The sequence below is a fragment of the Cydia strobilella genome, chromosome 16, assembly GCF_947568885.1.
Source record: "Cydia strobilella chromosome 16, ilCydStro3.1, whole genome shotgun sequence".
In the NCBI taxonomy this organism is placed as follows: Eukaryota; Metazoa; Arthropoda; class Insecta; order Lepidoptera; family Tortricidae; genus Cydia; species Cydia strobilella.
Window position 1 is genome coordinate 1,790,775 of NC_086056.1, and position 22,229 is coordinate 1,813,003.

The window sequence follows — 22,229 nt, forward strand, 5'->3', positions numbered from 1 at the left end:
GTTTAGTAATGTTTTGCAAATATGTGACGTTTTCAACCAAAAGGTACCACATTGTCGCTTGTCTATAAGGTTGATTTCTAATTGAAGCTACATGGAAATAGCACCTTACTGACCAGCGACAATAAGTAACCTTTTGGTTGAAAATGGCACATTTTGAGTTGTTTCCTGATGTTGGCTGGTAGAATTGACTTAAGTGATGATTTTGAATGTTTAATAACTTTCATTTGAATTTGATTTGTAATATTTTACAGTAGGATTTTACTCGCGTTGGTGTGGTGGAAAATTGTGAAAATTTGGCCTTGAAATCCTCGCAACGCTCGTGATTCAATTCTGGAATTTAGCACGAGGGGTTAAAGAACAACTTTGCCCCCTTGTAAAACAAATAACTATTAACTGTTTGTGGTTCGTAAAGAACTTAGGTGTCTTAGATATTCGCAAACTTTCATTTTTCGTGGTTAAGAAGTGTCAAATCGTATCCCGATAGATATTTTGTGAAAATTTGACATTTGTGCCGTGCCGTGAATTTCAAAATCGATTTTGCTACCCGTATTATTGACATTTGCGGCAGCAATGCAGTCGGCAGTAATGCTTGTGTAGTCTGAGTCCGAATACTTTTAGACTTCTCGATATCAATATCGAGTCTGCCCCGCACTGGTCTAAACAAATATTTTTCTTTTGATTCACTGGCTTGCTGGAGGCCATCCAAGACGGAAGGATTCTTTCACTGTATTGCTTCCTTCCTTTAGGAAGTACGGCTTGTTTTTAAATGTGTGACTTACGGAGTCACTATAAGTTTTTATAGATTTGCACAGGAAATGTTTTTGAACAGTAAGACAAGCATGGGTTTATTGGATGTCTTAATTCTGATATTTGGTTTGTGGGGTGTTGGCCGAAACGTTAATGCAATTAGACCAGTACAAATTTAACCGTAAGCCGTAACGGACGGTTACAGTTTACGGTTCAATTTGTACTGGTTAATGGTTAATTGCAATTAACGTTCGGCCAACACTGGTCGGGAGTATATTTTTATGTGTTTATCATACTTTTGCAGATGATGTTATTATAGAGCAATAAATGTATACATCGCTTAGTTAAATATATGCCGATAATGATATTTATCAACAAGCGTTGTGGGATTTGGGGGTTGGTGTTTAGGTGGGTGGCTCGTATCATTAATTTTCTTAGAACATATACTGTACAAAATTCATTATTATTCACAACGACGGGACTTAATCGCGTAAAATAAGTTTTAAATTTACCTCTGACGTTTCGAGGACGGCGTTGTCCCCGTGGTCGTGGTGGTGGAGACCATGGGGACAACGCCGTCCTCGAAACGTCAGAGGTAAATTTAAAACTTATTTTACGCGATTAAATCCCGTCGTTGTGTATAATAATGAACATTATTCTTCTCGTAATATTTTGTACGGTATGTTGTAGGAAAATTAATCAATTAAGTCCCGTCGTTGTGAATAATAATGAATAAAAATCGTGAAAGTTTAAGAATAATGATGTATTATATCATAGGTTATTGGAAAATATAGAGCGAATTGCCTCACGATGTGTATATGTCGACTGGGATAACAGCATTCGAGCCGCTTTTGGCACGTAGCTGACGGTCGCGCGCCGCATACGAATCGCGCCGCGTTTAAACGGACGCCAGCCTTGCTGTCGCCAATTATGACTACGATTTCGGTGATGAATATCAGGGGGGCTAGCTAAGATGACAATCGTACATCGACAAACGCCAAATAAAAAAAAATGTATATGTTAGGAACGAATGGCGAAACCTAGTATCGGAGGCCAAGATCCACTTCGGGTCGCTGAGCCAGCGAAGTAAGTATATATGTAAGGCATAGCAGACGTGGGCGAGAAGACCGCTAGGCTGAAGTGGGACTGGGCGGGTCTCGTCTGCTACATGCATCCGGATAGGTGGGCTAGTATAGCCACCAAGTGGATGCCGGAAAGAAAGCGCGGACGTGGCAGGTCCAGACGGATGGCGGGACGACTTAGACACCTTCATCAGTAACTACACAACAGAACAACAGAATTAAGGCCGAATAAATATTCTCATTTTTTACGCAAAACTATTGCATTTTTCACATCACAAAATTATAATAATATTAATGACTATTGTTCTTCATTATGAAATAATTTTGTAATTAAATATCGCTTAATGTCTGGACAAGTGCGAGTCGGACTCGCCCACTGAGGGTTCCCTACTTTTTAGTATTTGTTGTCATAGCCGCAACAGAAATACATCATCTGTGAAAATTTCAACTGTCTAGCTATCACAATCACGGTTCATGAGAAACAGCCTGGTGACAGACAGACGGACAGACGGACAGTGGAGTCTTAGTAATAGATAGGGTTTTTACCCTTTGGGTACGGAACCCTAATAAAAAGGCAACCTGTACCTATGAACTGTTATCAAATCTATTTGCACTTATTCTCGGAAATCATTAAATGCATTTTAATTACATTCTACAACCACAAACTATCACCAATAAACACATTATACATTCAAAACATTTAAATACAAACGCATTAAATGTTAAACAGCACATTTAATTGGTTGAAAACATCGAGAATACGCTGGCAATGCGCCAATATTTTAAAGAAGAGGTTTAGATATGCATAAATGTACTTCAAATTACAGGGCGATTCCAGCGATAACTAAATAACATGATTCAAATATCATTGTGATGTCAGTGCGTTCGATTTGACCTCTTAGACAAGTCTACAGGCCTGCGTTCAGGGTGAAAAGCAAAAGTCCAATCTAGAGACTTCGTTTTTGTTGGCCACGTTACATCTTACAAGCCACGTCGTGCACTGATATCAAACCGATCATCACCATCATCATCAGCCTATTTTGTTCACTGCTGGACATAGACCTCTGATATTGCACGCCATTGAGTCGAATTTGCGGCAACTGATCCAGCTCTTACGAGCCGCCTTGCTAAGGTCATCGCTCCATTTAGTTTGAGGGCGTCCTAAGTTTGCCGATACGCGGTCTCGACTCGAGAACTCGTCTACCCCAACGGTTATCGGTTCATACCGATATTATAATGATATTGGAGTCATATCAATAAGAGTGTGCGAAAAGAGAAGTCGTGGAATGTATGGGAACTAATACAAACTACGAAACCTCTTTCCGCACAGACTTTAGCTGTCATTCATGCGTTCATTTCGCTTAGACTTGCCCACACAAGTAATTGCGCGGGCGAGACACATTATAAGTAAATAACATGCATGATTCAAATATATTTCTGATATCATTGTTCACTCACTACACTGCACTGCACTTCTTACCTTTTGTAATGAAACACTTGACAACTTATCATTTATTCCGAAATGAAATTTACTATACATATAAGGGGCTGTGGAAAAATCTTAACAGCGCGCAGTACCCGATAGAATAGCAACATCTACTGTGAAATTGGGCAACTATAAAAACTAAACATTACTACTACATTCAACAATTAGTGTACGTTCCAATTGGTCTTTAAGACCGTTCCATCGGTTTGCCGCTGTCACTGTCACATTTCGCAAGAAAGAACGGGAAAGATCATACGCGCCAAGTGTCAATTTTGATCGAGTTTTGTCGATTTTTATTTATTTTAAAAACATTACCTTACAATATCGAAATTCGAAAGCTATGAAATTACTATTTAAGTTAAGATTGTTTTTTCTTCTTTTTTTGTTTATAGTATCACATAATAAATAACCGAGTAAAGTCGGATTAAAAGTCCGAGTTAGAGGTTACTTTGGGAATTAATTGTATCGAGCGAAGTGTCATGATTCGTGTATCGGAAGCTATGTTGTTAAAGATAATATAGTCAAGAACTACATATATTTTTTCCACGTCTACGAATATCAACGCCTCTTAGAAAAACATGATCATATAAGGAGATTTTTCGCCTTCTGGCTCAGGGAACCGCCTTAAGTTTCAAGTTAAAACTATAAATCTCAGTCTTTCTAAGTTAATGTGTAAAATGTCTAGACTGGATGAAATTGTTTACGCAGAATTTTTGGCAACGTCTAGTATTTGGATGTCTCTAAGCTTACATTCAACATTTGAGATTACATTGTTAAGGATATTTCTCTGTAAATAGTAATAGTTGTAAACGCAAGCTTAACGTTCTTAGCATAAAGTTCATTTTAAGGTGTTTTAAGGAGTCACATACGAGGTTGATGAAGTTATTATTTTGAATATGTTTAAAGAAAGCGTCTGTATGGTAATATTGGTAATTTCAGTTGAAGCAGTACAATAGTCTGGGTTTTACGAGTATCTTGTCTTATCCATTTGGAAAAAAATAGGATTATGTACTTACCGGCCTGAAACTATATAGTAAATTTTCTCTAAACGGTTTAGCAGTTTAAGCGTGAAGAGGTAAGAGACAGACAGACAGAGAGAGGTACTTTCGCATTTATAATATTAGTAGAGAATCTGTGGTAGAACTGTTGTTATAAATTATAAAGTATGGTTCGCTATATCCTTCCAACTTAGACAAACAGCGAAAAATGCAAATATGCACTATAGGTATAATCTATCTACTGAGGTCGTTCACTTACCTGTACTGACAATGGCATTCTGTTAAACAAAAGCCATTATTTCTTTTGTGCCTGAGCGCGTGGCCTTTGTGCCTGATCGCGTGGCTATTGTGTGGGAGCCTCAGGCACAAAGGCCACGCGCTCTGGCACAAAAGACATAATGGCTTTTGTTTAACATAATGCCATTGTTAGTACGTAAGTGAACGAGCTCAGTAGAGATAGCGTTAACTATATACACAATCCGGTGCATGGTGTTTTTATCTCGACTCAGGATATTAAACAACAACCACTTAGCGGATTAACCAACACAGCTCAATCTTCGTTGGTAAATATACATGTTGGCTGTTGTTGCATCTAACGCTGCGTCTTACGTAAGCGAACAACTCGCAAACGCGAAGCGAAGCGGCGGCCGAAACGGGACCGTATTACTAAGACTCCACTGTCCGTCTTTCTGTCTATCTGCCTGTCTGTCTGTCACCAGGCTGTTTCTCATGAACCGTGTCTAGACAGTTGAAATTTTCACAGATGATGTATTTCTGTTATCTGCCTAAACCGGATGTGAATTTTCATCTTAAATCTTTCTTAAAGTTAATTCAATTTTCACTTTTTAACTACATGTACTTTATAACATTTAAAACTTTATTTATTTTGTTACCTTTATTTACCGACGTTTTTACATGTACTTTGTTATTAAAATTTGATAATGTAAATTAGTTAGACATGACTTGAAAACAATACTTATACATACTAATTTTTTTTTTAAGTTTTAATATAATTATACAGAATTTGAGAAAATCTTAAAAAATAATATATAGTTTGTCAAAGGACTGTCTCATTTCAAACATAGACAGAGAGAATCATACTATCTTTGTATTACACTAGTGTTAGCACCCAAAAGAAAAGGATGAGTTTAGTTATTTTTGTTCTTATTTACTGACAAGATTTGCTTGACCAACTATAGTTACATGTAAAAAATCCGCAACGCAGGCTTCGTCAGGTGGCAAATCAGCAACATGCTTCGTCCCAAAAATACCAATGATGATATCCGCAACAGGCTTCGTCATTTTTTTTTTCTAATATCATAAATGCGAAAGTCTGTCAAACTTAATCGGTTCAGCGGTTTAGTTGAAATTTGGCATAGAGTTAGTTTCAGTCCCGGGGAAGGACATAGAATAGTTTTAATGTCGGAAATCATCCCTTAAGGCAGTGAAAAGGGGGATAGAATTGAGAGATTTAATAAATTGCCTGATAATTGATGTCAAGCTAATCTCTAACTGAATGATTGCTATTACTTTTATCCAGGCGCGAAATTTGCTCTAGCTGCTGGTACTGATTCCACGCAGACGAAGTCGCGGGAAAAAGCTAGTACTGTATAAGCATAAAACAAAAAATATTTTCAGATTAACTTGCCAGCATGTTTGAGTATTTTATATCGTGCAAATACTTATTCTAACTCATTGTGAAGTTTCAAGTAATAAGATGCTTGGCAAGTTTTCGCCAAACTACTATTTTGAACAACGCCATTTTCCTCTGATACCGAAGTGCAACTATTTCCAATATAATTTAGGTATATTGTTAGTGCAGTAGGAGTTACCAAGTTAGGGCATGAACTACCAAAACTGAGTAAGTATAGTTCGAAACAATCGACAAACTTACATGATTGACAATAATTATTTAATTATTAACGATTGACTGTCTACCGGAGTTGGGCAAAAATTATCTATTTACGAATAACCGAGAAGACAACCAAATCATCTTTTATTTGAAATAAATAAATAATCCGTCAATTGGTTTTTTTAATTTATCTAGATTAGTTTCATCAAAGATAGATATAACTCCGTAATAGTTGGATACAGTCTAAGGAAAAAACGTGCCTCGAAAATCAAGAAAATTTGATTCTCGTTCAGAGGGCGCCACTAGCTTTGGCCTACTGTCGTATAGATGGCGTTGACGGTTTCGTTTGTTATTTAACAATTTTAACGCATATCAGTGAAACAACATGGGTCAAAATCATAAAAATAATTAATGCAAATAAAAAAAATCATCTATCCATATTTAAATACATTTTATCGTATTTTTATAAATATTTATTTTTAGTTTTAAAGTGTGTCGACAGATGGCAGTGAATTTACTGGGGTTACAAAATTTACTATGACAGTATATACCGCTCTAGTAAAAGTTACTCTATGGTTTCATTTTTATCTAGATAAATTAGTTGGGATTTTAAATAAAAGATTAGTGTCAGTACAGTGTCAGTGTGACGGTTTGACGCGACGTGACATTCTAAAAATTGATTATTTTAAGCTTACTTCGTTCCGGTTCGAGCGCCATCTTGATAGTTAGCATCGTGATTAATTACTTTGTTTTTTGCTTATTAATATTGTTTAAAGTGTAATATCGATAGCTTATTATACAGTAAACTAATGTGGTAGTGTGCAGTGAATGGAGAATTAATTTTGAAGCGCGTTTAACCACCATCTTGGAGTCAACGGCCGGTAGTCCACGTGCTTCTTGTAAAGACTAGCTATCGATTTACAAGAGCTAACAAATCACCGTACACTGTCTTGTACAACCGTACAATTTTTGTCGTTTGTAAACCTCTCAATACCTTGATACTGGCGAAATAGTCCCACTGGGCTGAAGCCATAATTTTAAAAGAAGAAGAAGAAGAAGCTTACTTCAATAACAAACGAGGCCAGTTATCTTCATCTAGATAATTTATCTAAAAAAAAAGTTGTCATCGCACTATTTGGGATTGAATTTATCTTCGAATAAATTTATTTGAAATGATTTTATTTAAAATAATTATCTAGATAAGAAATTATCTAGGTAACGCCCAATTCTGCTGTCTACAATCCTGACTGAATTCAGTTAGACAGACAGACAGGGACAGGGACAGGGGACAGGGGTAGACAGGGAGTATTGGAAATAGTTGCACTTCGGTATCATTATCGATTACCATTATCAATATCGATACTTAATAAGTATGTAATAGTAGATTGTTAACCAAGGGTGGAAAGTGAACCATATCACCCGAGACACCATAGACAATCCGATCGCGATACGATACCGCACTGTCAGTCAGACGAAAAACGACGTTTTTGGTTCACTTTTGACACTAACAGATCGGTATAGTATCACTGTGTCATCTCATAAGCATTCTTCGAATTGGGCCGTTAGTCCTGCTGGGCACAATTCATGGTCTACGATGGGTACGAGATGATTTAGATTATAGCCGTTAACCCCGGGTTAGTGGTCGTGCAAGTGGCCCTAAACCTACTAAATCTATCGCCCTAACGAAGGCATCAAATTCTTCTGGCATGTGAAGTCTCTTGGCACCACGCCAGCGCCTGACTTAGAGACAATTACCTACCTAATCCTAAGGGAGCTATATTGACAATCAAGCTTTTAATTTTTATAACACGCTGTATAAGAATATTAGCATGAAAGTGTTCTTGAGGTTAAGGGAGAACTTTGTTTCTAAATATTTTTCTTTGCCATACTCATTGGCCAAGGCTTACAAACCTACGTAACAGGGCGGACATGCCATACATAATAATGCCGTTCCCATATTGGGATACCCTCCTCCGATTGCGGGGGAATTAATATCTTCTCGGGGCAGAGGTCTAAGGTTAGAGCCGGCGTAGCTTTATTTGACGTTCATAAGCACATTGTAATGTGCCTACTTGAATAATAAACTATCTTTATCTTTATCAAAAGAAAGAAAGGTAGCTTGTTTATCGGTGTTCTACAGGATACATTTCGGGGAGTGTGCGATGGGATTACATAATTGAATCCCCCCATCTCCATTCTGCCACCGTGGGACTTACGTCGTTACTCTGCCACTGATTCGTACTAAGCGCTATGCATCCAGATTTATCATCATCATCATCATAATCATAATAATATCAGCCCTTTATCGCCCACTGCTGAGCATAGGCCTCTCTTCCAGTACGCCACTTGTCCCGGTCCTGAGCTAATCTCATCCAGAAGTGACCCGCAACCTTCCGAACGGCTAAGGAGTGGAATTCACTTCCTGCAAATCTATTCCCAGTCCACTATAACTTGGATCTTTTTAAATCGAGAGTGAATAGATATCTTTTAGGTAAGCATGATCCATCCTAGACTGCATCGGCACTTACCATCAGGTGAGATTGCGGTCAAATGCTTGTCTTTTTGTAATAAAAAAATAAATAAAAAACATTTGCCGTTATATGTGTGAACGGCACGTTTGTACACGCGTCATGCGTCATTGTGTGAGTAAGTTGCTTAAAAACCGAACTAAGCGTTCGCCAAAAGCTAGTCAATCTGCTGTCGCGGGGCGAGGTAATTCGAGTCGGGGCGGGGCGGTGCGTGGCCGTTCTGTATGACAATACTATTACTTATTCTGTTCCTACGTATATTATGAGCGGCATTGCCTTTAGATGACCTGCAGGCGCAAACGGTTCTTAGAACCTCTCGCGCCGAATGATGGTCCCCATGACTGAAATGCTTCTGAGTAAAATGAGCCCAAGAAGTTAATATTTCGAAGACATGAATGAAATGTAATGATGACATGATGATGATGATGATGATGATTTTATAAAAAATCAATAGCATATACCTATTCCCTGACCTACATACACTTAAAATATTTAACATTTAGCATTGCTATAAATCAGTAAAAATATTTGATGTAAATATTACACACGAACAACTGAATATAATCGTATCAATAAAAAGCGCGAATTTTTTCACTTTGATGCAGATACCGATTTCAAACGAAACATTCAGTTTTATCTCACAAATATGACGCAAATTGAAGCGTCAGCATTATTAACTAACCAATATCTGTTGGACTATGGATTGGATCGCATTTTATATCAACGAGGGGTCAAAATTTGTTGGTCGGTTAATATCGAATGTTTTATTTTTGTTGCTCACGCGTTTACAATTCGAGTGAAAAATTTATTATTGGAGCTTATTTCAAGTACATGTGTTCGATTCACTAATTGGATGAGAGTGATTTTCGGTGTAAAATACTATTAATAACACGTTACAGTATAACATGTCACTTTGTGTTGTTAGTCGTTTACTAGCTTCGCAGAAGGGAAAGAACAAACACTAACGTCTGAATAAATAAATAAAATTGGACAATTTTCACGAATCAACCGTGAGCCTAATAAAGCTTATGTTGTGGGTACTTACTAGACGATGATTTTACTAAATAAATATAAATAAATAAAAAAGATCTATAACTCACTAACAAACGACGATCCCAAACTCACAAGCGGTATTGAACCTTTAAGTCTAAGGAGAGACTTTGCCTCCTTATGCGTGTTCTACCGCTTATACAATTTAATGGGCTGTGCTCTGAAGAACTGTTTGACATGATGCCAACGGCCGCTTTCTATCACCGCACCGCTCGCCATCGGCAGGGCGTTCATCCTCACATGCTAGGACCTAAATGGTCGCGTACTGTGCGGTTTAAGAGGAATTTCCTCCCGCGAACGCTTCGGCTGTGGAATGAGCTCCCTGCCGAGGTTTTCCCGAGGGGCTACAGTATGGGGTTCTTCAAAAAAGGAGTGTACAGGTTTTTAAAGGGTCGGCAATATCTCTGGTGTTGCAGGCGTCTATAGGCTACGGTGACTGCTTACCATCAGGCGGGCCGTATGCTTGTTTGCCACCATCGTGGTATAAAAAAAACAAACCATTCGTGATGAACACACAAGTAAACGTCTTTACAGGATTAAGGGGTCCGTTTCTCAAAAGCTTGTAACTTGTAATACAAGCGGATGTCGTTTTTTGACAGCTTTTGTTAGAAAGGGTCCACTTGTATTACAAGTTACAAGCTTTTGATAAACAGGCCCCAGGACTTCCAGCTTTGCCTTTCCAAAACATTTTTTCCGTGTTTTGAATCTAAAATAACTTTGAGGCTTTCACTAGACGATAGTATTAGTTCGTACTTAGGTCTCTTCCAAGCTCTTAGCATTCTTCGCACGTACAGAAATGTATTGCGATCTTTATTATAATACAACTCGCTTACTAAACACAGTGTCCGCGTAAAATCAGTAGTATTTTATCGTATAGTACTCAAGGAATTTAATTTCAGTACTATTTCGTACTTTGTCACAGTGACAATATTTTGAGGTCCCTAGTGACTTTCATGTTGATTGTATTGTATTTATTTATTCATGAACAATATAATTGTATTTGAATATAATTACATGCTAAGTTCCTTAAATCTAGGTCCTTAAATTATCACTGTGACAAGGCACGAAATGGTACAGATATTCAATTCTTTGCTATATTTTTTTTTTAATTTATTTATTCACTTTAAATATTCATACAACTTTTGCCAGTATGCCACTATTGTAAACCTCTTTGGTTTATGTAATAGTTGGCGAGTTCGCGCGGTCCGATCCGCGTTTGCTTAATACTATTAGGTATATAATTATATTATACTATTATATATATATATAAAACTAATCTATACACATCAAATCTCTGTATCTATTTTATACATTACTCTAGACTTAGGTAGTATTTTTTTAGTCTTGGCATACATCTGCCGTGGTTTTCAACAATGTTAATGAGATCATACAGTACATTTTTAGGTAAGGTGTTTAGTATACATGGGAGTAGAAAGTCAGTTACTCTTTTACCGTATACATTGTTACTTTTTGGAGTTGTATATGCAGGTAGATAATCTAAGGTACGCAAATTACTGGAGCGAGTATTTTTATCTAATGATGGTATAATTTCACACTCCTCTGTAACTAAGGACAAGCAAAACCTATCAAATACGTAACATCTATCAATATCTTCAAGTACGTAACATGTTGGCTCATTTGCCTGCAACTATAAAATGCAGTCGCGTTTCTCCAATATTGAGCACCATCTTTTGAACGAAATGAGTTATTTTGATCAGAGGTCAGAGCGCCGAATAAAATAGATAAAACTGAGACCTGCTTCTAAATAACTTCCTTTCAATAGATGGCGCTTTGGAAACCGAAACTATGGATCAATCGCCGAACGAAAGGATAGAATTAAGACCTGCCGCGTTGGTTACGCCATCTTGCAATAGTCTGAATATTGGAGGAACGACTTTGTATAGATTTGTCAGTGTTTTATTTGTTGATGATGACAATAATAAATAAATAAATAATAATAAATAAATAAATATTATAGGACATTCTTACACAGATTGACTAAGTCCCACGGTAAGCCCAAGGGGGCTTGTGTTATAGGTACTCAGACAACGATATATATAATATATAAATACTTAAATACATAGAAAACACCCATGACTCGGGAACAAGTATCTGTGCTCATCACACAAATAAATGCCCTTACCGGGATTCGAACCCAGGACCATCGGCTTCACAGGCAGGGTCACTACCAACTAGGCCAGACCGGTCGTCAATCTTATTAGTATCTAGTCCATTTTAGTTCAGCTCGAAAATGTCTCAAAAGGGACTCGGTATATACCTACGACTCAAACGACTGAGAATTTTATTAAACCCAAATTAAATTCTGCTTACACAGGTCAATTCGAACGTACTCTGACATCGGAATGTATCGGAATGTATTTAGTTATCGTGCGTCTCGCCCGTGCCAATACATGTACGTACAAGTAGGAGCGAAACGCACGATAACTGAATGTCATTATTTAGATGTCATTCTGATATCAGTGTACGTTTGAATGGGCCTGTCATTCTCAGTTCCCAACAACTCCATCATCATCAAAATCCTTATAAATAAAATAAATAAAAAAGCCTTTTATTTCTTGCTTGCATTTAAGATAACAGTTTTCATGTTACTTATCTTATCTAAGTATTACTATTTCCTAACGTTAGTATATTTTTTTCTTATTTTTTGTTCTAACTTCTATATAAAATTTAACTGTATAAAAATAATGCTTCCTTATTCTAAATGTTTGTGTATATACATTAGTTATTTTTATTACTATGGTTCTGTTGCAAGAACCCCTGTTTGGGTATAGGCCTCCTCCAAACGGTTCCATCTCTCTCTGTCTTGGGCCACCTGTAGCCACGAAGGTCCAGCGGTTCTGACGACGTCATCTTCCCATCTCGTGTGCGGTCGTGCCTTACGACGTTTTCCTATAGGAAAATCCTTATAAGTAATACTATTTACGCCTTAAGAACACTATAATAGTGTAAAAGTGCAATACCTAATTGCCATACTGCTTTTCATTGGTCACTGTGTAAATCCTCGGAACATGATCTAACGAGTACTGCAAGGTTTCCAGGACTGTTCCTAATTGAATCGTCACGGGAAATAGAAAGAGCTCTCGATGTCTACGAGTACAGTCGAAGGCAAAAATATCGATCCAGACAAATGGCTTAAAAAATATGTGAATACGACTTTATTGTCTAAGGTACAGCGAGCGTACACACATTTTTGAAACTTTGGGAATGTATATATATTTATGCACTTGACTGTACCATCGCCCACACTGTTAAATGACAGTTCCTAAACCTTATTACGAAAGGCGTAAGGTCCACCGATGGACAGCAGAGTGTTGCTGTTTGTATGAACTTTCCAGGACATTGGTAACATGACCATGATTTAGGAACGTAAATGGTGTATTTCTTAAGGATCTAACGAACCGATAACTTCCTGGGACTTTGAAAAGGCTCCTTAGTAAGTCGTTTAAATTGACAGCGTAACATAGATTATATGGCGGCGTATGTATTGTAACTGTAACGCAGCGTACGACGTTGGCGAACAACACGCGAACGCGAAGCGAAGCGATGCGGCGCGGGATGAATCAATCCTTTGATACCTATAGAAGTGTCCTACGTGGGCGATCTCGTTGCGGACGCGAACGCCGTGGGCCCGCCGCGCCGCGCCGCGCCGCTTCGCGTTCGCGAGTTGTTCGCTTACGTAAGACGCAGCGTAACCCATGTGTGGCGGTCGACGTTTAGCAGGCTAATTAGAACAAACACCTAACATTATTGGATTAATATTGGAATCATATAACTTAACTGTCATTCTTGCAGGCGTCTCGCTCGCACTAATAAGTACGGACAAGTCTAAGAGAAATGAACGCTCGAATGACAGCTAGCTGATATGATTCCAATACGATTCAAATATCGTTTTGATAGGTACACGTTCGAATTGGCCTGAACGTTGAGCGTGCACGCGTAGCTACAAAATGTATGTAGCTCTTTGGCATTCACGGGTAATACTAATGTCTTTAGTATTTACCTTAGCAATGCAGTAACGGGTTAACTTTAACCCTCCACTGCCAGTAGTCGCAGGCATTTGGCGCGTTGCCAACCGCGCTATGTTAACGTTCGCGATTTATGATCGTGTCATTTTAGTTTTTTGACTGCACTATGAATTTTATTAATTAGTTCTGTTTTGTAGTTTCAGATCTTTATACTACACTAAACTTTATACAGGGTTTAAGTTTGTTATTAATCTTATTTTTCGGTTTTCGACCACGTATAAGGTGATGCAGAGGCAGCTGCGGTTACTACCCCCGTTTTAAGTGGGTCAAGCCATTTTTGGGACACCTTTTCTAGTGAGCTGCCGGCCGGCGACCGGCTGAGCGGGGGAAGCAGGGCCTCCCACCACCAAACCAGGCCAGACCACCTGTGGCCATACGTTACAATTATGTCGGAGGGGTGCTGACCTGCAGAGAGTGTGGTCGCACATTTGCTGCAAAAATTGCCTATGTCAGTCGCCTGAGAGCGCACCAGCGACGCTCTCAGTGGTAAAACGCAGTCGCTGTGGCAAAAATCGGCTAGGAGATGATGATGGTGAAACTTTATAGCAATTGGGTTAGCCGGTCGAAGTATTTAAGCAGATGGCGCCAGCATAGCTTGCCCTGTCAATCCCTAGAATTGCCTCAAATTTTTGTTTTTTTAATGAAATTTTATGCCCTGGATGCCCTTTAAGCCAAATCTCATAGAAAAAGGGACAAGCTATGATGGCGCCATCTATGCGAACCTTTGACAGTTGCCAACCCCATTGAAAACGGGGTGCGGGGTGCTGTGCGGCATATGACCTGGTAAAGGTCGCGGGAGGCCGCTGGATGCGGGTGGCGCGAAACCGGTAATTGTAGCACTCTGTGGGGAGGCCTATGTCCAGCAGTGGACGTCTTCTGACTGATATGATGATGATGATTGTTATCGAGCTTTTTGTTAGATTGCCTATAGTCATGGTTCGCTGGTCAATTACTAAGGCACGAGTAGTACGTCTAAACTTAATAAAACATTGCCATTTTCCCGAATGCAGTTCGTTGCCACTACTATTGTCTAAGAACTCACGGTTGAAATTATTATTACAAGAGAGAATGGATTTTTTCACGTCCTGAATGAACCTGGTTTCTCTTAACCAGGTTCCTCTAGGACGTAATGTTGACGTGACGATCCTCAGCATCGATGAAAAAAACCGGACATGTACGAGTCGGACTCGGCCACCGAGGGTTCCGTACTTTTTAGTATTTGTTGTTATAGCGGCAACAGAAAGAATCGGCAGAAGTAGATTTAGAAGTATCTTCAAAAGAATTAATCATGGCTCCTCTGTTTTGCATGGGGGTTGAGAAAAGTTACAATTTCATATTTAACCAATCCTATTTGTCCGTGATTTTATGGAAGAGCGGGTCTTCTGTCACAGGTATTTTATACTTACTAGAAGACTCTATTGTTAACAAATAATCATTTTTTTCATTTTCATTTAAAATATATATAATGTTCAAAGAAACAACCTATAGCAAAAGTGACGTTCTAAGCAAATAATTTACATCACACGTAACCAAGGGCCCGTTTCTCAAAAGCTTGAAACTTGTAATACAAGTGGAAGCCCCTTTCTAACAAAAGCTGTCAAAAAGTGACATCCGCTTGTATACTACACACACTAATACAAGTTACAAGTTTTTGAGAAACGGGCCCCAGAAAGTGCCAGTCTTACTCTTCTGTTTTAAAAGCCTACCGAAAGTGGCGTTCCAAGAAAGTGACCTACGTGCATAGGGGTTGAAAAGTGACTTAACCAATAGTAGGGTTCCTGGCTACGGTCCAAAAAACTTGCGCCGCACCGCACCAATCCAGATGATAGCGCTTTTGCCGAAATGAATCCGGTATCGTAATTATTGTTGCATATCGCCCGCTTAATTCCAGGCATTCGTCTTGCTTATTTTAATTGCTTGTTGCTTGTAGTTGGGATTAAGTTGCAATAATTTAATGTACTTATTTTGCTGGTCGAATACTAACTTGTTATACTTTATGTTCAAATCGCTTGTAAATCTTTTAAAACGAAAAAAAAATAATCCTAATATTATTGTACATAATAACTAAATTTATGTTAAAAGCTAAGAACTACGACTATTTATAATATAAAATAAAACTAAACTAAGCTGTGGTCTGCGCAGATTGGGATTCCAAGACTATTAAGGTAAGGTAAGGTACGTGCTGGGTGAAGGATATGCGTGAAGCCTTGCAGTAACCCAACTGGTTTGGATGCTGCCAAGAGTCTCGCCAGGTCCTTTCCTGATGATGCACTTATGAGTGAGTAGTAGCAACGGAGGTTATCGTGTCCCTTTGTCTTTTAGATTTAGATGGTAAATTTGGACACGGTCCAGCTAGTATTCGTTGCCCCATCCAAGCACGCGATCTTGTAAATCTTGTTATGTAATTTTTCAACTGATTAGATTTTTGTTTTGCTTTTTAGAAATTTCGATTTGTATATTTGTAACATATTATGCGACTGCAGCAGTGGGAAACGATTGATACATTGTCCACTTCCTTGATAAAATGAATAAAGTAGTTCAAACGTGACATGACTGATTTAGACTAAATCTGCGTTACTGTTTAGTCTGCATCCAAATGTTACTTTACTTTAACGTTAACAAGAGCCTATACGAGCTGGGGCCAGTTTCTCAAAAGCTTGTAACTTGTAATACAAGCGGATGTGACTTTTTGACAGCTTTTGGGAATAAACACACAGGGCACAGGGGCCTGTTTCTCAAAAGCTTGTAACTTGTAATACAAGTGGAAGTCCTTTTCTAACAAAAGCTGTCAAAAAGTGACATCCGGGGCCTGTTTATCAAAAGCTTGTAGCTTGTAATACAAGCGGAACTCACTTTTTGACCGCTTTTGTTAGAAAGGGACTTCCACTTGTATTACAGGCTACAAGCTTTTGATAAACAGGGCACAGGGGCCCGTTTCTCAAAAGCTTGTAACTTGTAATACAAGTGGAAGTCCCTTAATAACAAAAGCGGTGAAAAAGTGAGTTCCGCTCGTATTACAAGTTACAAGCTTTTGATAAACAGGGCACCGGTGTAGTGAAAAGATACTATCTATACTGTGGTTTGATTGTTGGAGACATTGGCCTTACCCTGTTTAGTTTAATGCTTTGTTACTATAATCCGCTTAGCACGATACAGCTGTAACACTATTGTGCATACGCCAGATATCAATGGCACAGTCAATGCATAGGAGCAGTGTTTCTGTGCAATCTTGTCACTAAGCCTTCAGTATTCATTCACAAATGCCTGGAATGTTGTTAACACGTTTGCTTCGCGACCAATTTGATACTTGAGTTTGTGTTAGTAAAAAAAATAGGACAATTTTACACAAATCCTCCTAATCCCACAGTACGCTATTTTCACTTAAAACTTTTTACGGAAACATGTACAATTTCTAACCAACTCTCATTGGTCTTCAGTCAGGCGTGGCTCACTCCGCGATTTCGTTGCGTCGCTACAAGTAAATGCGTCCCACACCAATTTTGGTGTCTAGCCATAGTAGTTGCCGCGCACCGCTACGGAACGCACGCCTGCTCGCATTTGCGCCACCTTGCGCTCATATTTGTCGTAATAGACGCGTTTTGTTAGAGAGTGAATCTTCTAGTACTATTATTTATTCTGTGCTTCAGCCCCAAGGCACAAATGCCTGGAGAAGAGTATACTCTCTATTCTAATTTAAACTGTTGTGAGACTTACCTACTAATATTAAATAATTTCACGGTTTAGACTCACTTGTTTTAGTTACTCGCGCGACATGTTTCGGAGAGCCTAGGTCTCCTTTCTCAAGCACTAACAGTGCGAGCAGCGTTCACGACGGCCGTGCGCGCGCGCCGAGAAAGCCAGTTGGGAGGTCTTGCGCTATCGTAGCGCACAGCACGAACTCACTATGTCGACATGCCAACATGTCGCGCGAGCGACTAAAACAAGTGTCTAAACTTTAAACCGTGAAATTATTTAATACTCTCTATTCCCTAAAACCCCTAAATTAATCATTCAATCCGAACCGTACATATTTTGTACTGTAATTACTCACAGATGTCGGCTGATAGTTCGCTGTAACCGATTCGTCCCCATCGAACACACGATATACGTAATCAATCAACTCTCGTGTGTCATCGGGATCGTACCGCTAAATTGTAAAATTATGTAAATCCGAAAACCCCAAATAGGGTTTCACGCTAATTCGATCGTACACTGACATCAAAATTGACATCTAACTGATGTTACTGATGTTAATTTCTTAATATAGATACTCGAAATATAAAAGTTTAATTGCTGTCAAGAACTGCAGTGCTTTATGTAGCTTCAGATACCATAATTAAAAAAATACAGTTTTTCATACAAAACTTGTTTTTGCTCTGTTTCGTTTGTTTTATAAACTGGAACTATATATACTAACTACAGACCTAGATAATATTATACATCATGTTATTGTATGCGCAAAGTTTCATTACAACAAAATAAGAACGAAACCGTTTGTATGGGAAGCTCAAATTCAGCCGAGCTCGCCGGGGACTCTTAAAAACATTGTAATCGTCGTGAGAAAACGTAAAGCATTTCAACCTTCCCCACTTAGACGGTAGGCAGTCCTCGTATATTTCTTCAGAAACTTCCTGCCTAGCACAGCTAAGCTGTGGAGTGAAGTATTGCAGATGCAGACGGCCTACCGCGAGCCTCGTTCGACGTGTTGCCTCTCTGTCGCACTTGTAAATTCGTACGTAAGAGTGACAGGGAGGCAACACGTCACGTCATTGCTTTACTATCAGGCGATTATTCTGCTCGTTTACCTCTTATATCATAGAAAAACCGGACAAGTGCGAGTCGGACTCGTCCAATGAGGGCTCCGTACAAACTTAACTTATTTTTACAAATTTAAGGTTTTGAGATTTTTCCCTCTACTTGTAGTGTAAGACGATATTACTTACCAAATGTGATAGTTCTAGGTTAACCGGAAGTACCCCTTTTTGATTCCCTTGAGAGTGTCGAAATATAATGTACGTTTCTTACGGCATAAACGGCCGTATCTTTTTTTGCGTTAATTCAGAGGTTTGATTTTTTCACAGCTTCAAGAGACTGTAGACCTAAGTATATAGTTTTAATTTCAACTGGATACCTCTACGCGTTCCCGAGATAAAGGGTTTTGACAGACAGACAGATAGACGGACGGAAAAAGTGATCCTATAAATTTCCTTTTGCCTTTTGAGGTACGGAACCCTAAAAATCGTGAGAAAACCTTTTCACTTACTTAAATATACCACAATTCAAGTTACAGGCTTTTGCCATTCGACGGTACGTCATCGAGCGGGGTCGGATGTCACAGTTTTGCGCTAAAACCGTTTAATTAATAACTGCCAACTGTTGGCAGAGATGAATCGTGAGTGTATTGTAAGTGAGTTAAGATTGGGGGAGGGGGAGGAGGTACCCCTTTCGGTGAAGGGTTAAAGATATTGTTTTCCTTTGGTGTATGTATTGTTATCTAATGTCCCGTCCCGTATGTCTAATGAAAGAATTGCTAAGCGCATTTTGTACTCAGTTGCAAATTGCAAAGTGGTAAGCGGAAACATGGGGGCCAACTTTTGCGATACAAAGATGTGCTAAAGCGTCACATGCGGAGATATGACATTGAGCCATCGCACTGGGAGACTTCGGCACAAGATCGGCCGAAATGGAGGCATACAGTGAGTACAAAAGTGCAAGCCTTTGAAGAGCAGAGGCGAGTGGAACTCGACGCGATGCGACCGCCTGGTGCCCGTTTATCGAAAGCTTGTATCTTGTAATACAAGTGGAAGTCCCTTTTTGACAGCTTTTGTTAGAAAGGGACTTCCACTTGGATTACAAGTTACAAGCTTTTGATAAACGGGCCCAGGACCTTTTTCTGATAACAATCATCATCATCATACTGTCCTGGTGCCCGTTTATCGAAAGCTTGTAGCTTGTAATACAAGTGGAAGTCCCTTTTTGACAGCTTTTGTTAGAAAGGGACTTCCACTTGTATTACAAACTACAAGCTTTTGATAAACGGGCCCCTAGCTGCGGTCATAAACTACAATTTTGTTGGAGAGGTGCTGACCTGCGGTGAGTGTGGCCGTATATTAACTGCAAAAATAGGCTACGTCAGCCACCTGAGAGCTCATGATCGTCGCTCTCACTAGCCAGAATAACCTCAGTCGCCGAGGCCGAAACCGGCCAGGACAGTATGATGATGATTGTTATCAGAAAAAGGTCCTGCTCCTTGTGCATAAGGAACTTTTCCATCAGGGAAGGGGCCTTATGCATATGGAGCTTATGACCCTTTTCTAAGAAAACCAACGAAGAGGTTTTACGTATAGTTGTGGTATAGTAGATGAGAAGAGGAATTTGTTAAGAACTATAGATAATAGAAGAGGAAATATGCTTAGGCACCTGATACGACACGACGAATTTATCAAAAACATCATAGAAGGGAAAGTTGAAGCAACGGGGAAGAAGGGAAGACCAAGGAGAGCGTACATGCATCAAATAAAGGAAAAACTCAACGTCGTGTCGTATCAGGCTGTCAAAGAAAAAGCAGTGGACCGCGAAACATGGAAATTGCTCCACCGACAAAGAATATTATGATGATGATGACTAACACTTACGTGTATATAGGCATCCGATCGCCATCTTTAAACCACAACATCATGGCTACGTCTCTGGACGGCGCCGCGAGGTTGCAGGGCAGTCTGGTCACCCGGCCTGGAGCAGACCAGACCTGGATGATACCTAGAAAAAATAGTTTATTTTAGACTTTTGGATCTGACGGTCCAGGGTTCGAGTCCATAAGGAAGGTTGAAGGTTGTTCTTGAATTCTAGATGTATTCAATTAAACTTCAAATTCAACTGTCACGATTTAAAGTAAAGAACGGGACCCTATTACTAAGACTCCACTGTCCATCTGTCCGTCTTCCGTCTATCTGTCACCAGGCTGTATCTTATGAACCGTGACAGCTAGACAGTTGAAATTTTCACAGGTGATGTGTTTCTGTTGCCGCTATAATAAGAAATACTGAAAACAGAATAAAATAAATATTTAAGTGGGGCTTCCGTACAGCAAACGTGATTTTTGCCATTTTTTGCGTAATGGTACGGAACCCTATGTGCGCGAGTCCGACTCGCACTCGGTTTTTTAAGGTTTATTTCAAGAATTTGGTGAGTTTAGGCCTCCATTTTTAATCACCAAGATGCTGGTTCGAAATCCGCGCGCTGCGTACAGTGAAAATTATATTTACACTGTACGCAGCGCGCGTACATATACTTAACAAATACTCAACTTTGAGATTGTAATAGTTATTTGTTATACAAGGGCGCAAAGTTGTATTTTACCCGCGAGTGTGGAATTGAAACACGAGCAAGCGAAAGGATTCTATAGTTGAACCACGAGCGAAGCGAGTGGTTCTAAAATAGAATCCTGAGCGTAGCGAGTGTTTTAACACACGAGACGTAAAATACATTTGCACCCGTGTGTAACACAAAACTTTTCCCCTCACTATAGCGAGTAAAGTGCAACATCCACAGGCGTTAGATCATCTTCATCAACTGGAATCACTCATTTTTTACGATACTATAACAAAAAACTGGAAATTCTGTACTGTTCAGTACTGTTACGTGAGAAGTTTTTAAGTAAAATTTTTGTTGACAATGTTGACATTTCTGACGTATGAAATTTAATGTCAATGATGCGTTTTGAAATTGCATCGACTTAACTTGTGCGTTTAGAATTATATTTAACATAATTATTAAAAAACAAACGTTTATTATGGAATTTGAAGGTTTATGACATAAAATCATTAAATAAAGCTAAATCTGGTATTTTTTATTAGATTCTCAAACCATTTATTTAATGATAATTAATATCGAACGAACCATTATTATGAGCATTTTACGTTTTATTTTTGTCAAGCTACTTAAACACGCTCCATCCAAGGTCAAGTTACTTTCCCCACTAGTGGATAAAATGCGTTTTTCCCCGCTTGTTTTAAAGGATAAAAGACGGCTTTCCGAGCTAGTGAGGGGAAAAATTATTTGCAGTCAAAGTAACTCGCATACCTACATTCTACGTCTGATAGAATAAATTTAATTTCTATTATTTTTCAGTTATGTGATTTTCACGTATTATTCGACACTTTCCAATAAGCACGCATATTTTGTACTGATATATCAAAAACTGTCACAGTCACATAAAAGCGATATCACAAAACAAATAAATCAAGCTCTGATAACAAATATCGCCATTTATTTGAACTATTGAATGAAATATTAAATATAAATTGACGCAGTAACATCTGGGGGCACGGCAGTGCCCCCGCCAAGACGAGCAAAGCAAAGCGCAAGGGCACTACCTACGTTTTCTCGAAGCACTTCGTCCTTTTTTTGAGCGTCGTTACTACAAGAACTATTGTATTAT

The 22,229-nt window shown here is 38.9% G+C and overlaps 1 protein-coding gene and 1 long non-coding RNA gene across 5 annotated transcripts in view; one reads left to right on the plus strand and one right to left on the minus strand.

The window, feature by feature from the left end:
- LOC134748376 (uncharacterized) overlaps positions 1 to 8,727 on the plus strand; it is a 351,953-nt gene extending 343,226 nt beyond the window's left edge. The window contains exon 2 of the long non-coding RNA XR_010128408.1: positions 8,572 to 8,727. This is a non-coding gene — a long non-coding RNA (uncharacterized LOC134748376). The remainder of the gene's footprint in view (positions 1 to 8,571) is intronic.
- LOC134748344 (nephrin-like) overlaps positions 1 to 22,229 on the minus strand; it is a 167,441-nt gene that overhangs the window by 57,997 nt on the left and 87,215 nt on the right. For all 4 annotated transcript variants that reach the window (XM_063683115.1, XM_063683117.1, XM_063683113.1 and 1 more), the window contains one exon: positions 20,425 to 20,548. In XM_063683115.1, coding sequence (XP_063539185.1) covers positions 20,425 to 20,548 — 124 coding nt within the window. The remainder of the gene's footprint in view (positions 1 to 20,424; positions 20,549 to 22,229) is intronic.